The sequence below is a fragment of the Scyliorhinus canicula genome, chromosome 12 (genome assembly GCF_902713615.1).
Source record: "Scyliorhinus canicula chromosome 12, sScyCan1.1, whole genome shotgun sequence".
Classification (NCBI taxonomy): Eukaryota; Metazoa; Chordata; class Chondrichthyes; order Carcharhiniformes; family Scyliorhinidae; genus Scyliorhinus; species Scyliorhinus canicula.
Window position 1 is genome coordinate 146,233,762 of NC_052157.1, and position 13,805 is coordinate 146,247,566.

A 13,805-nucleotide genomic window follows, 5' to 3' on the forward strand; every position below is an offset into this window, starting at 1 on the left:
CCATTTTTATGCCAATTTGTACGTTGAAAACACAGAGTAGGGAATTCAATACAGGAACATTTTAGATTTTCCTCTGTTCTTTCTTGGGATAGGGACATCGCCGGCAAGGCCAACATTTGGTTGTCCACCCTGAATTGCCCTTGAACTGGGTACTTTCTAGGTCATTCCAGAGGGCAGTTAAGAGTCAACCACATTACTGTGGGTCTGGAGTCACATGTAGGCCAGACCAGCTAAGGTAAGGACAGCAGGTTTTCTTGCTAAAGGACATTAGTGAACCAGATGGGGTTTTACGACAATTGATGATAGTTTCATGGTCACCATTACCAAGACTGGCTTTCGATTCCAGATTTATTACTGAATTTAAATTCCACCAGTCGCCATGGTGGGATCTGAAACCGTGCCCCCAGAGAATTAGCCTGGGCCTCCGGAGGACTGGTCCAGTGACACTACCACTATGTCACCACCTCCCCCAGTTTTAGATTGTAAATCACAACCAAATACATGATTAAAAAATACTCACCTCACCTGTGAGAGAGGAAGACGGCTTTTGCATTATGTTTATAATTGTATTTACACTGTTCCTTCTGTTACGGTTATAAAACCATAAATACCTCAATAAAATGTTTATTAAAAAAAATACTCACCTCAGTTTGCTCTGGATTCCTCCCTCAGTATCTGAATACTCAGAGTCCGAGCTATTTATCTTTTTCCAGCTAGGATAGAAAGAATTTGAGGGATCTTTTCCATCTAAAGACGACACAGTCTTGTCCGAATAATTCTTCGGGCCCTGGAGGAGGCTGAAAGTTGAGTCACCTCCGCTCTGCCCCCCAGTCTCTGGTCCACAGAGGGTTTCTGGCTGTGCTGCCTCTCTCCGGTCTTCCTTTTGATCCTCTGATTGTTCCTTCTTGTTTTTGGATCGAGGTTTCTTTTTTTTCTGCTGTTTTTAAGAAAAGGACATTTAAAAATGTAACTTTTTTTATAAAAGCAACACTTTCTGTGCCTGATGAATCTCCCAACCTGAAACATATTTCCAAACCAGAACACGATTTTTCAGCCAGAATGTAAAATGCAGCTGTGCTTTTTTGCCTTTCTTAGAGGCTGGAAAACGGTTTCCAGGGTATAAACAATCCTCCGAGAGACCATTCGTCATTTATAATCATAGAATTTACATAGAATTTACAGTGCAGGAGGCCATTCAGCCCATCGAGTCTGCACCGGCTCTTGGAAAGAGCACCCTACCCAAGGTCAACAACTCCACTCTATCCCCATAACCCAGTAACCCCACCCAACACTAAGGGCAATTTTGGACACTAAGGGCAATTTATCATGGCCAATCCACCTAACCTGCACATCTTTGGACTGTGGGAGGAAACCGGAGCACCCGGAGGAAACCCACGCACACACGGGGAGGATGTGCAGACTCCGCACAGACAGTGACCCAAGCCGGAATCGAACCTGGGACCCTGGAGCTGTGAAGCGATTGTGCTATCCACAATGCTACCGTGCTGGCCTTATAATAAGCATTATGGGCTTACCCTGGAACTTAGAGCACCCCTGATTTTAATCACTGCACCAATGGTGGCCACGTTTTTATTTGCTAAGGCCCTAATCTCTGGAACACCCTCCCTACACCTCTTCACCTTGCTCTCCTGCTTTGAGAGCTCCTCACCACCTCCTTCTGACAAAGCGTTTGTTCAGCTGACCTATTATCTCCTTATGTGACTCTGAGTAACATTTTATTTTATAATGCTCCTGTGAAGCACCTTGGGGTGTTTTATTATGTGAAGAACCTATATGAATATAAGTTGTTGTTCTGTTTGCTGCTGTTGTTGTTGTTGGACCACCACTTGACTGAGAACTCATGTGGATTTTCTTCCTCCCTCCAGCCCAGCCCTCAGCAACAGCCTTAGGTCGAGATCAGCGAATTCAGCACAGATCTGGGATCATCCTGTAACACTCAGATGAGCACTAGCTGATGCACGTACCCACTGAGTCATTGGGGGATAATTTCCCCTGGAGCAGAGTTGTTCAGTAACAACTTCATTGATTCGTTTATGTGAGTTTAAACATGCTGTTCTGATTTAATCAATTTTCACTCCACACATCTTCTGATAGACACTTCCGTTATCCTTCATTCACAAAGGAATCAAACAACTAAGGGACAAGATCGAAACTGTCAGCTTAAACTCCTCCCAGCTATTTGCATCATGAAAACTGATGGATATATAAGTAAAGCGGCCCAATTTAAGTCTACCTGCAAGGAAACTGAAGTAGAGAGCACTAATACTCTTCATATGGGACAGGACCACTTGCATCTGTGCTTCACCTCAAAAGGCAGGTTTGGATAATGATGGCTCTTTGGTCCATTCAATCTCATCCTTCCTGTTCTTTGTAGCAGCCCTAACGGCGTCCTTTGCAGCCACCATTGGCGTTTCAAATTATCAACAGTGGTTTAGGGGAGGCTGCTCCCCAGCAAAGACAGACCAGACATGACATTGGTTGAAAATGCAGGTTTGAGCTGTGGGATGCTGCTCTCCATTCAGGGGCTCTATGATACTCACAAGACATCCTTCCCCCACAGATTCCACAAAACACTCCCCGGGCCCAGAAATGCCACACGAGAAAAAGAAACATTGATTTCTATGTAACACCGTACCAACGTTTCTCAGAAAAACCTCAAGAGTGCTTTGTGTACAACCCATGATTTTAAAGTGCAGTGCCTGACTGTGTAGACACACAGCGGCAGCCATTTTGTACACAGTGATATCATATAATCAGCACCAAGGTGATTAACCAATCTTTTTTCCATGTCTCAGGCTTGATCCTTGTGGTACAAAACATCAGTTAAACACTTTGGCTGTAATTTTGACCATCAGTGTTAGTGTAAAAGGGATGATATAATTTTAACCATCCATTACACATGGCAACCAATTCTCCTCTCCACTGAAGGAAAGGGAAGAGAAAACTGGCATGTGTTTGCAATAGGTAAACAATTCAACATCATCCATGCAGCTAAAATTATCACTCTTCATGTGTTGCTGCTTTACAACATGGAGCTCCAGTGTAGCAGGCGCCACTTGCCCAGACCAATAAAGATTTTTAAAATGTACGTAATCTTTCATCCTTAATCATATCATTGAGAATATGTTATTACCCCCACTTGCTTTGAAGAGTTTGTCGCGCCTCCTGTTTGCTCCTTTGAGGGTGGGCTCCCTTCATACTGGGGCAGAGGGGCTGGATAAAGAACAACTGGAACTTCAATGTTCACACCTGGAAAACCATAGAACATGTATGTCTGGGAAGAAATAAACACAAGAAAAATAAGATGCTTGCTTAGGAGATACAGTAACCATGCAGTGCACATCAAGCTAACCTTCATTTTGCTATCATTCAACAGAGTTTAAAGGGAATATGGATAGCTCTATGTTCACAATCTCCCAGGAGACTGCACCCTCCAACACTTCCAAGCGGACAGACTGCAGGGATGCATCTTGCCCTGAGTCACTCCAACATGCCAGCTCCACTATGCATACATGGTTCTCGTTTAAATTAGGCCATTAAAGGGCAGCACGGTGGCCTAGTGGTTAGCACAACCGCCTCACGGCGCTGAGGTCCCAGGTTCGATCCTGGCTCTGGGTCACTGTCCGTGTGGAGTTTGCACGTTCTCCCCGTGTCTGCGTAGGTTTCGCCCCCACAACCCAAAAATGTGCAGAGTAGGTGGATTGGCCACACTAAATTGCCCCTTAATTGGAAAAAAAAATTGGCTAATCTAAATTTAAAAAAAAAAAATTAGGCCATTAAATTAGGGCGTAGTTTGTGGATAAGTACTGGCCAGCAATGGTTCTTCTCTAGATTTATCTTCTCTGTTGACAAAGAAGTTGTTCAATCATGTAAATAAAATTATACTGCTGTTAATTTACATCTATTTACCTTTAAAGCTGCCAGGAGAGTTCCCAGTTGATCGGTTTGAGTCAGATTAATTCGCCCTGCATTCAGAATGGATTGGATGCCCTTCAATGCATTTTGCAACAACTGAAACAAGAATTATAAGCAAATCATTTGTCAACCAAAGAATATGAAGGATTCAGAGTCTTCACAGAGACACGAGAAGTGGAGTACAGTGGTACGGTGAGTTGGAGCATTAACACACAAAGTGCAAGGGTGCTGGGAAACATATAGTCAGTTCCAACAGAGCTACATTCCAAATCTTAACCATGCTATTGAGAGAAGCCAGGCATCAGTCCATTGAGAGGAGTGAAAAATAACAGCAAAAATCATCAAGCCACAAATCTCCAAGAAATGTCAGAGACCCAAGGCCTGCAGAAGAAAACAAATCCATGAGACAAATTCACAAACATTTCCTGCTTAAAAAGTCACGATAGAAGTCCTTTCAGGATCCAGTCAGTGGCTCGTTGGATACAGTATAAACACAAACTGGAATTGGGGGTGGGGGGCAACAAAAAAGAAATGTTTCCACCTCCTGATCGCTCTCCAATGGTCCCTCCTGGAAAATGCACATATTGTGGTCATTGGACAAGGAAAGCATCAGGCTGACACAACCGTAAATAACCACTAGTCTTTTTCAGAAGGTAAAATCAAGTAAACCAGAGACTCTATTTATATAGTTTTATATTTCCTTATTGTACACTGGACAATCAGATCACAAAGCTTGTGGAGAATACTGTGATTACTAATGGCCATTGGGCTAGATTCTCCAGCTACCCAGCCTCGTGACGCAGCGCGCCATTCGCTGGCAGCGGGATTCTCTACTCCCCCCGCTATCAACGGGATTTCCCAGTGAAGCCACCCCATGCCACCGGGAAACCCATGGGTGGGGGTGCAGTAAACAATCACGCCACCAGCAAACAGCCAGAGAATTCCAACTATAGTCAACTCTGCTAAGTTTGTGGAGAATACTGGGGTTACTAAAGGCCATCATCAACTCTGCTGAGATTCCCTTTCTCTGCTCCTCCCCAGAAAGCACCGACTCTTTGCAGCTCAATTGGTACCAGGTACCTTACAGTTTCTTCCACGTTTCTATTCTCTGTGTGAGACACGTTCACTCTCTTTGGGCTTTCTCCACCTCGACGCCGCTTATATTCTAAAGTATTAATCAGCCAAGCTTTTGTTGGAGCTCAACTGAGCTGCCCTTCACAAATGTTGCCAAAATTTGGCATGTGTGTGTAAGAGATTGATGGCAGGGTTAAACCTGGATTGCCTCTCAAACTTAATTCTGCTCAATATCGGTGTGAAACAACTTAGCCCATCTTGACCTTTATGACTTGTATGGTCTTGATCAGTCCTCAGAAACGTTACTTTTTCTGCCAACCCATACAGCATAACTTTGTTTAATAACAAATTCTGTCGTTCAAGTCCTTGTGCATATCAGCAACCACATGATACACTTTGAAACATTATCGTAGACTAGAGGCCTTTCATCACCTCATGGGCACTTCCCTCAATCTATGGGAACAGAAACATTGTGACCTGATTCGGAGTGAATACAAAACAAAGGAGATATCTGTTGAGGCAGCAAATCGGAGATCCCCACTGGGACCAAGATCTGACCACCTCCAAACAGTCAGCTACATGGTCCGTCTCAGTGGTCTACGGACAGGTGGCGGCACTGAGAGGCTGCTAAGAAAGCAGGAGGTTCATAAATAATATGATTTTTGCATTATTTCTTAAATTATGTCAAGAAGGGCAGCACGGTGGCCTAGTGGTTAGCACATCTGCCTCACGGCGCTGAGGTCCCAGGTTCAACCCCGGCTCTGGGTCACTGTCCGTGTGGAGTTTGCACATTCTCCCCGTGTCTGCGTGGGTTTCGCCCCCCACAACCTAAAAATGTGCAGAGTAGGTGGATTGGCCACACTAAATTGCCACTTAATTGGAAAAAATAATTGGATAATCTAAATTTATAATAAAAAAAAAAAAAATTATGTCAAGAAGCTTAACCATTTCTGCTGTGATACTGGCCTTTTCTGCTGTAATACTTGCCTGAAACTGGAAGCTCACATCTAGCAACACCCATGTAATAAAGCAGGCTGTCCCCGACTATGAATCATAATCTGGGCACCATGAGCCATGCTTTTTGCCATTAAATTGTGAACGTTTTGAGAGCACAGACAGAAGCTTTCACACTCATTGCTGGCTCATGCCTATGATTTCCCACATGGAGAATTCACAAATGGCACAAGTATAAGACATATATGTATATATATATAAAAATAGAGTGCCTTTCACAACCTCAGGACATCACATAGCTCTTTACAACTGAAAGTATTTTTGAAGTCTACTTACCATCGTAATGTAGGAAACACAGCAGCCATTTGAGCGCAGCAAAATCCCACAAACAGCAATCAAACGATGAGCAGGTCATCTGTTCTACTTGTTGGTTGAGGGATAAATGTTGGCCTGGGGAACCTTTTTGCTTTTCTTTGAATCACACCATGAAATCTTTCACTTTCACCCGAGAGCGTAGTCAAGGCCTCAGTTAATGGTTCATCAGAAAGGCAGCAGTTCCAACAGTGCTGCACCTCCTCAGGACTGGGGGTGCCAGCTTGAAATATGTGCTCAAGTCTCCGGAACAGGATTTCACCCCCGCAATACTGCAGTCATGCTGAGGCATTAAGTGGAGGCCAGGCACTTCCCTTCCAGGAAGGAAGGGAAGGCAAGAAGACAGGTTAACCTGGCTGCTCAAATACATCTCCCAGAAATTGGGGATTTGGCAGCAGCCGCCAAACTCCATTTTGATTTAAAAAATAAATGTGTAACGGTGCCCCTAGATGCCCACTGGCATACCTTACAAAGCGTAACATCGTCAACCTCAGGAGACTTTGGGTTCCTCATCACAACGAGAAAGGTCTGCAGAGACACGGTTTTGTACTGTTCCTCCAGGTAAGGCTGTCCAGGTATACTATTGGCAAGAAATGGAAGCAATTCATGAAGACTATTAGTGCATTAACAGTTGGCATATATCATGGATATACATGTTCAGTTTATAACACACATAATTCAGTGTGCATTTATTCCTCTCTTCCTAAAGTAGAATAGTTTAAAGTACTTCGATATTATGCTCTTGCTGCTGAAAACCTAGACCTCAGGTATATTTGCCATAAAGGGAATGCAACAAAGGTTCTCCAGACTGACTCCTGGGATAACGGGATCATCCTAAGAACAGAGCTAGAAGAGACTGGGCCTGTATTCTCTAGAATTCAGAAGAATATGAGGTGATCTCATTGAAGCATACAAAATTCTTACAGGAGCTTGACAAAGTAGATGGAGAAATTATGTTTCCCCCGACTGGGAATTGCGAAAGGGGACACGGTCTCAGCATAAGGGTTAGGCCACTTAGGACGGAGATGAGGAACAATGGTTTCAATCAAGATGCTGGTGCATCTTTAGAATTCTCTACCCCAGAGAGCTCAGGAGGCCCTGCCATCGAGTATGTTCAGGACAGAGGTCGATACATTTCTACACATCAAGTGCATCAAGGGATATGGGGATGGTGCTGGAAAATGATGCTGAGGTAGAATATCAGTCATGATCTTGTTGAATGGCAGAGTAGACTCAATGGGCCGAATGGCCTATTCCTGCTCCTATTTCCAAGACAGCTCACAATGACAGCAGAGATAATTCTGCCAAATTTGCTACGGCCAGCTGTCATTAACACCCAAGGCCCAATGTCTTCTCAACCTTGAAAGGTATTTCTACTGTGTATCAGGAGGTGGCAGGGGATTGGAATACATCACAAAACTATCTGCCTGGTCTTCATCCCACTACATGGATAAATTGAACTAAACTTTTAAGGAATGATGATCAATATTGATTGCAGTGAATGGCTCTTCTAATCCCCACCAACACAAAACATACTTGCCCTTAATTGTCCAAAAAGGTTCAATGGGGTTACTGCATTATGGGGATTGGGTGGAGACATGGGCTTGGGTAGGGTGCTCTTTCCAAGGGCCGGTGCAGACTCGATGGACCGAATGGCCTCCTTCTGCACAGTAAATTCTATGAACTATACAGGTGAACCTCCTTCCATCAATGGCTCAAGCTGGTAGCGGTGTGCACCATATACAAGATGCACTGCAGCAACACACCAAGGCTTCTTTAGCAGTACCTTCACAACCCTTGATCTCTACCACTCTGAAGAAAAAGAGCAGCAGGCACATAGGAACACCATCACTTCTTCAAGGTTCCCTCCACGTAACGCATCATCCTTACTTGGAAATGTATCACCGTTCTTTCATCACCACTGGGTCAGAATCCTGGAATTCCCTCCCGAGCAGCACTGTGGAAGAATCATCGGCTGGACTGCAGCAGTTCAAGAAGATAACTCACCATCACTTTCTCGGGGTCAATTCGGACTGGTAATAAATGCTGGCCTTGCCAGCAATGTCCAGATAATGGGAATTAATAATTTAAGAAGAAATATAAAATTGCACCGGCATGCCAGGAAAGTACAAAATCAGTCATCGTTTTGTCGTCAAACAATTCTCCAGCTTGACCACTAGATGGGAAGTTGCACTTGAACAGGACAGAACAACGCATCTGAGATAAACAGACTATTTAATTCTGCCTCAAATTCATCTTCTGTCAGCCAACCACGGAGCTGCTTCGATGACGGTCTTCGGAGAAGAACTCGTCTAAATTCTGACCCTCCTTCCCTTGGACTAAAATAGCACAGGCTAGCAAGGAAAACGGGTGATTTATGGGTTCAATATTCGCTACGTTACAAATTAGCATGTGCCAAATTACTTAAGATTTGAAAGCCTACCCAAGACAAAGATTGGCCATGCAGTACACTGCAGCCCTCCGCAGATCCATATCTGGCTGTGTCGGTGCGCTAAGCTGCAGTAAGATTCCTTTTTTCCCCAGCAGGTCTGGAAGGAACTGGAAGAAAATACAAAATAGAAAACACGTCTCAAATCGGTCAGTACCCTTAATTGAATCAAGTTACAGACCTTCAAAGCTCTCAGCGCTGTATTAAAGGGCAGAAATAAAAGTACTTCATACCAAAGTAAGAGTTTCATGATTCAACATTAATTCCATAGAATCCATACAGAGCAGAAGGAGGCCATTCGGTCCATCAGGTTTGCATCAATGCTCTGAAACAGCATCCTACCTAGGTCCACTCCCCCACCCTATCCTCACAACTCCACCTAACCTGCACATCTTTGGACACGAAGGGACAATTTACCATGGCCAATTCACCTTATCTGCACATCTTTGGACTGTCGGAGGAAACCAGAGCACTAGGAAGAAACCCAAGCAGATACAGGGAGAATGTTCAAACTCCACACAGCCATTTACCCAAGGCTGGAATTGAACCCGCGTCCCTGGCGTTGCGAGGCAGCAGTGCTAACCACTGTGCCACCATGCCGAGACATAAAACCGGAAATGCAGGAAATAGGCACCAGGCCTGTCAACATTTGCAATGTGAAAGGTCAGGTTGATATTTTAGCCAGACAGATAGGTAGAAAAGATGTGCCCTGAGGAGTATGAGACAAGGAATTTTGCCAAAACTCATGGCACAATTTGAGGCATCCCATTCAAACTAAATTCCCACTCCATTCAGTTTACATAGATAATCTAAATTTCAAACACGAGTGCTTCTTCGCCTGTCCCTCCTCATGCCTTGGCAGCAGTTTTGGAAGGGTGTCCAGAACAGCTAGACATCTCTGTGAGCGCCATCAGGATTACCTTTTGCTAGGTCCAACTATAGGATGCCTGTTGAAAGCCCCAGTATCACACCATTTCTCAACAGGCCCGCGTCTTCAAGGGAAAAATGTTTTTTTAAACTCCTATTGACCCGGGCCGGGATTCTCGCCTACCCGGCAGGGTGGGGGGTCGCGGCGTGTTGGAGTGGCGTGAACCACTCCGGCGTCGGCCACCCCAAAGGTGCGGAGACTTCCTGCTCCGCCGGCTGGCGTGAACGGCCTTTGCCGCCACACCAGCCAGGGCCGAAAGGACTTCGCCGGCGCATGCGCCGGAGCATCAGTGGCTGCTGACGTCATCCCGGCGCATGTGCAGTGGAGGGGGTCTCTTCCGCCTCCGCCATGGTGAAGACCATGCCAAAGGCGGAAAAAAAAAGACCACCGCACAGGCCCGCTGGCCGATCGGTGGGCCCCGATCGCGGGCCATGCCACCGTGGGGGCACCCCCCGGGGGTCAGATCGCCCCACGCCCCCCCAGGACCCCAGCGCCCACCCGCGCCACCAATTCTGCCGGTCAGGTAGGTGTTTTGATTTCTGCCGGCTGGAGAGGCTTGTCAGCTTGGGGACTTCGGCCCATCGCGGGCCGGAGAATCGCCGCGGGGGGCCCGCTGACCGGCGCGGCTTGATTCCCGCCCCCCACAAAATCTCGGGTGGCAGAGAATTCGGGACACGGTGGGGGCGGTATTGATGCCGGCCACGGGCGATTCTCCGACCCGGCCAGGGCCAGGTTCGATCCTGGCCCTGGGTCACTGTCCGTGTGGAGTTTGCACGTTCTCCCAGTGTCTGCATGGGTTTCACCCCCACAACCCAAAAATGTGCAGGCTAGGTGGATTGGCCACCCTAAATTGCCCCTTAATTGGAAAAAATAACTGGGTAATCTAAATTTATAAAAAAGGAAAAAATAAATAAATTCGAGTTACAAAGCCATTGTGCAGAGTAGACAGGGCAAACCCTTAATCCCATCACATTGTTTACTCCAAAAAACTCAAATTCAAGCCAATTCATGGTCTCCACAAGAGAGACATACAAGATCCAAGCTGACAGGAAAAGGCGTTGCACCTCATTTTGGGCTTGATCTGATGCTTGATCTTAACCAAAAGGCCTCAAGCGATCTTGCTCTGGGTTTCTGCTACCTTCACAGGGCGAGAGGCTCAGGAACCTGTCCTTTTTCAGCCTAGCAACAACATCCCCAGGATTTGGAGCAGTGTCACTATTGAAATTTAGGAGAGGGTGGAGGTTCCACCCCACTTCACTTCATATAGCACGACCGCATCATGATTTCTCTTCCCAAAACATTAACCTGACTTTTTTTTCCCCCCAGATGTTGACAGATCTGCTGCGTATTTCCAGCATTTTCTGGATTTTAGCACTCGCAATTTCTTCTTCCATTTCCATGGTAACATAGAAAAACTGACTGAACGGGAGCACAACAATATTCATTATTAACATGACCAGGTAAGCCAAAATCTCAGCATCCAAATTTTTCTTAATATTTTGTCCAATTTCTCCCCTTATGTTCAAAGAATCATACAGCACAGAAGGAAGCCATTCAGCCCAAAAGTGCCTGTGCTATATCTTTGAAAGAGCTATCTGATTCATGATGCCAATATTGTGTACACCACCACACACACCCCTCAACCCTGCTCATAACTCTGCAATTTGTTTTCCTTTTTAATTATATATCCAATTCTCTTTTAAATATTGCTACTTAATCTGCCTCCTCTTACCTTTCAGACAGGACATTCCAGATCCTGACAACTCACTGTTCAAGATCATTTCTCCTCATTGCCCCTCGTTGACTCACTTAACACAGGTCAGGAATTGAACTTCAGCTGGTCTGCATGGTTCTACCACACACTGTATAAATTAGCAGCAGACATCTGCAACATAGCATTGCTCTTAAACAAATAAAAAAAACAGACGCACCTTCTGGCACCTTGGTCCATTGCCATAGACGAGAGCAGCCACCGCCTGCAATATTTCTACATGTGTCCAGGAATTGCATTGCTGAAGCGCTCGAATGCAATAGGAGAGTAGAAGATCCAAACTCTGCTCGTCCACAGTCACCTTGGGACACAACAAAACCAATGAGTTCTCGAAGTGTCACAGCCAACATTCCTTTTTTTTTTTTACAAAGTATTTTTATTCAACAAATTTTCAATATTTTCATAATACAACACCCAAACAGCCCTAAGCAATCCCCAAACAAACAAGACGTCCCCTCCCACCTCCTCCCTCTTCTTTTTTTTTAAAAAATAATTTTTATTGAAAACTTTGATTTTATACAACATTGACGCACCTTAGTAAAATACCGAAAATAACAATAATATTAACAATCATATACATTCGCCCCATCCCCATGAACAACCCAGCATTTTAACAACAACGCAAATTAACACACTATAAAGTTACAGAATAAACACTACAATAATGCCCCCCCCCCCCCCCGGGGTTGCTGCTGCTATTGACCAAGTTACCTATCTCTGAGCCAGGAAGTCCAGAAAAGGCTGCCATCGTTTATAGAACCCTTGTATTGATCCTCTCAGGGCAAATTTGACCCTCTCCAATTTTATAAATCCCGCCATGTCACTGATCCAGGTCTCCACGCTTGGGGGCCTTGCATCCTTCCATTGTAACAGAATCCTTCGACGGGCTACAAGGGACGCAAAGGCCAGGACACCGGCCTCTTTCACCTCCTGCACTCCCGGCTCTACCGCAACTCCAAAAATCGCGAGTCCCCACCCTGGCTTGACCCTGGATCCAACCACCCTCGACACCGTCCCCGCCACCCCCTTCCAGAATTCTTCCAGTGCTGGGCATGCCCAGAACTTATGGGCGTGGTTCGCAGGACTCCCTGAACATCTGGTGCACCTGTCCTCACCCCCGAAGAACCTACTCATCCTAGTCCCGGACATGTGGGCCCGGTGCAGCACCTTAAATTGGATGAGACTAAGCCTCGCACATGAGGAGGAAGAGTTGACTCTCTCCAAGGCCTCCGCCCAAGTCCCGTCTTCTATCTGCTCCCCGAGTTCCTCCTCCCATTTAGCCTTCAGCTCCTCCACTGACGACTCCTCCACCTCCTGCATTACCTTATAGATGTCAGACACCTTCCCCTCTCCTACCCACACCCACCTCCTCCCTCTTCAATAGTCAATGGTAACCAACTCCTGAAAATGCACAATAACCAAACCCCAGCAATTGTAGAACACCTCCTTTATCCCCCTCAGTTCAAACTATACGTTCTCTAGAGTCAAAAACTCCAGTAGATTCCCTCCACCACGCCGAAGCACAGGGCGGAGAGGCTGACATCCACCCCATCAAAGTCCGCCTTCAAGCGATGAACGAGGCGAAGGCTAAGACATTTGTCCCCGCGCCCGCCTGCAGCTTGAGCTGGTCCAAAACCCCAAATATGGCTTCTCGGGGGCCGGGCTTCACATCCACAGGTAGGAACCCTGAAATTGTCCTGAATACCGACCTCCAAACACTTTCTAGTTTCGGAAAGAGTACCCAATTCATTTTTTCCAATTATGGGGCAATTTAGTGTGGCCAATCCACCTAACCTGGACCCTTGGAGGTTCCTGCACCCGAGGGAACGGGAGTACTCGTTTTTCTCAGCAGTCCATAAGGTATACTCGCGGATCGACTTTTTCATGGTGGGGAAGGCTTTGTTGGCTGGGGTTAAGGGGTCAGAATACTCGGCAATTGCAGTGTCATATCATGCTCCGCATTGGGTGGATATGGTACTGGAGAAGGGGGTAGCGCAGAGGCCGGGGTGGAAACTGGATGTGGGGCTTTTGGGGAACCAATTGTTCTGTGAGAAAATTGAAAAGGTAATTAAGGAATATGTAGGTTTCAACTGTACAGGTGAGATGTCGAAGGCAGTTGTCTGGGAGGCTCTAAAGGCGGTGGTGAGGGGGTGAGGTAATTTTGTTTAAGGCCAGGGTGGACAAAGAGGAGAGGTTGGAGCGGCAGAGGGTAATAGATGAGATGTTGGAGGTAGATAGGAGTTATGCAGAAGATGGGGACCCAGCGAAGCTGGAAAAGAGGAAGGAACTACAGGAGAGCTTCGACCGTCTGTTCACCAGGA

The 13,805-nt window shown here is 46.0% G+C and overlaps 1 protein-coding gene across 2 annotated transcripts in view; it reads right to left on the bottom strand.

The window, feature by feature from the left end:
* heatr6 (HEAT repeat containing 6) overlaps positions 1–13,805 on the bottom strand; it is a 64,015-nt gene that overhangs the window by 29,361 nt on the left and 20,849 nt on the right. The window contains exons 3-8 of one of the 2 annotated variants that reach the window (XM_038814411.1): positions 11,645–11,785; positions 8,780–8,895; positions 6,802–6,916; positions 3,931–4,032; positions 3,155–3,295; positions 645–934 (exon numbers count right to left, since the gene is read on the bottom strand). In XM_038814411.1, coding sequence (XP_038670339.1) covers positions 645–934; positions 3,155–3,295; positions 3,931–4,032; positions 6,802–6,916; positions 8,780–8,895; positions 11,645–11,785 — 905 coding nt within the window. Of the gene's footprint in view, positions 1–644; positions 938–3,154; positions 3,296–3,930; positions 4,033–6,801; positions 6,917–8,779; positions 8,896–11,644; positions 11,786–13,805 lie in introns of both variants that reach the window. The other variant, XM_038814410.1, reaches the window with a different exon arrangement.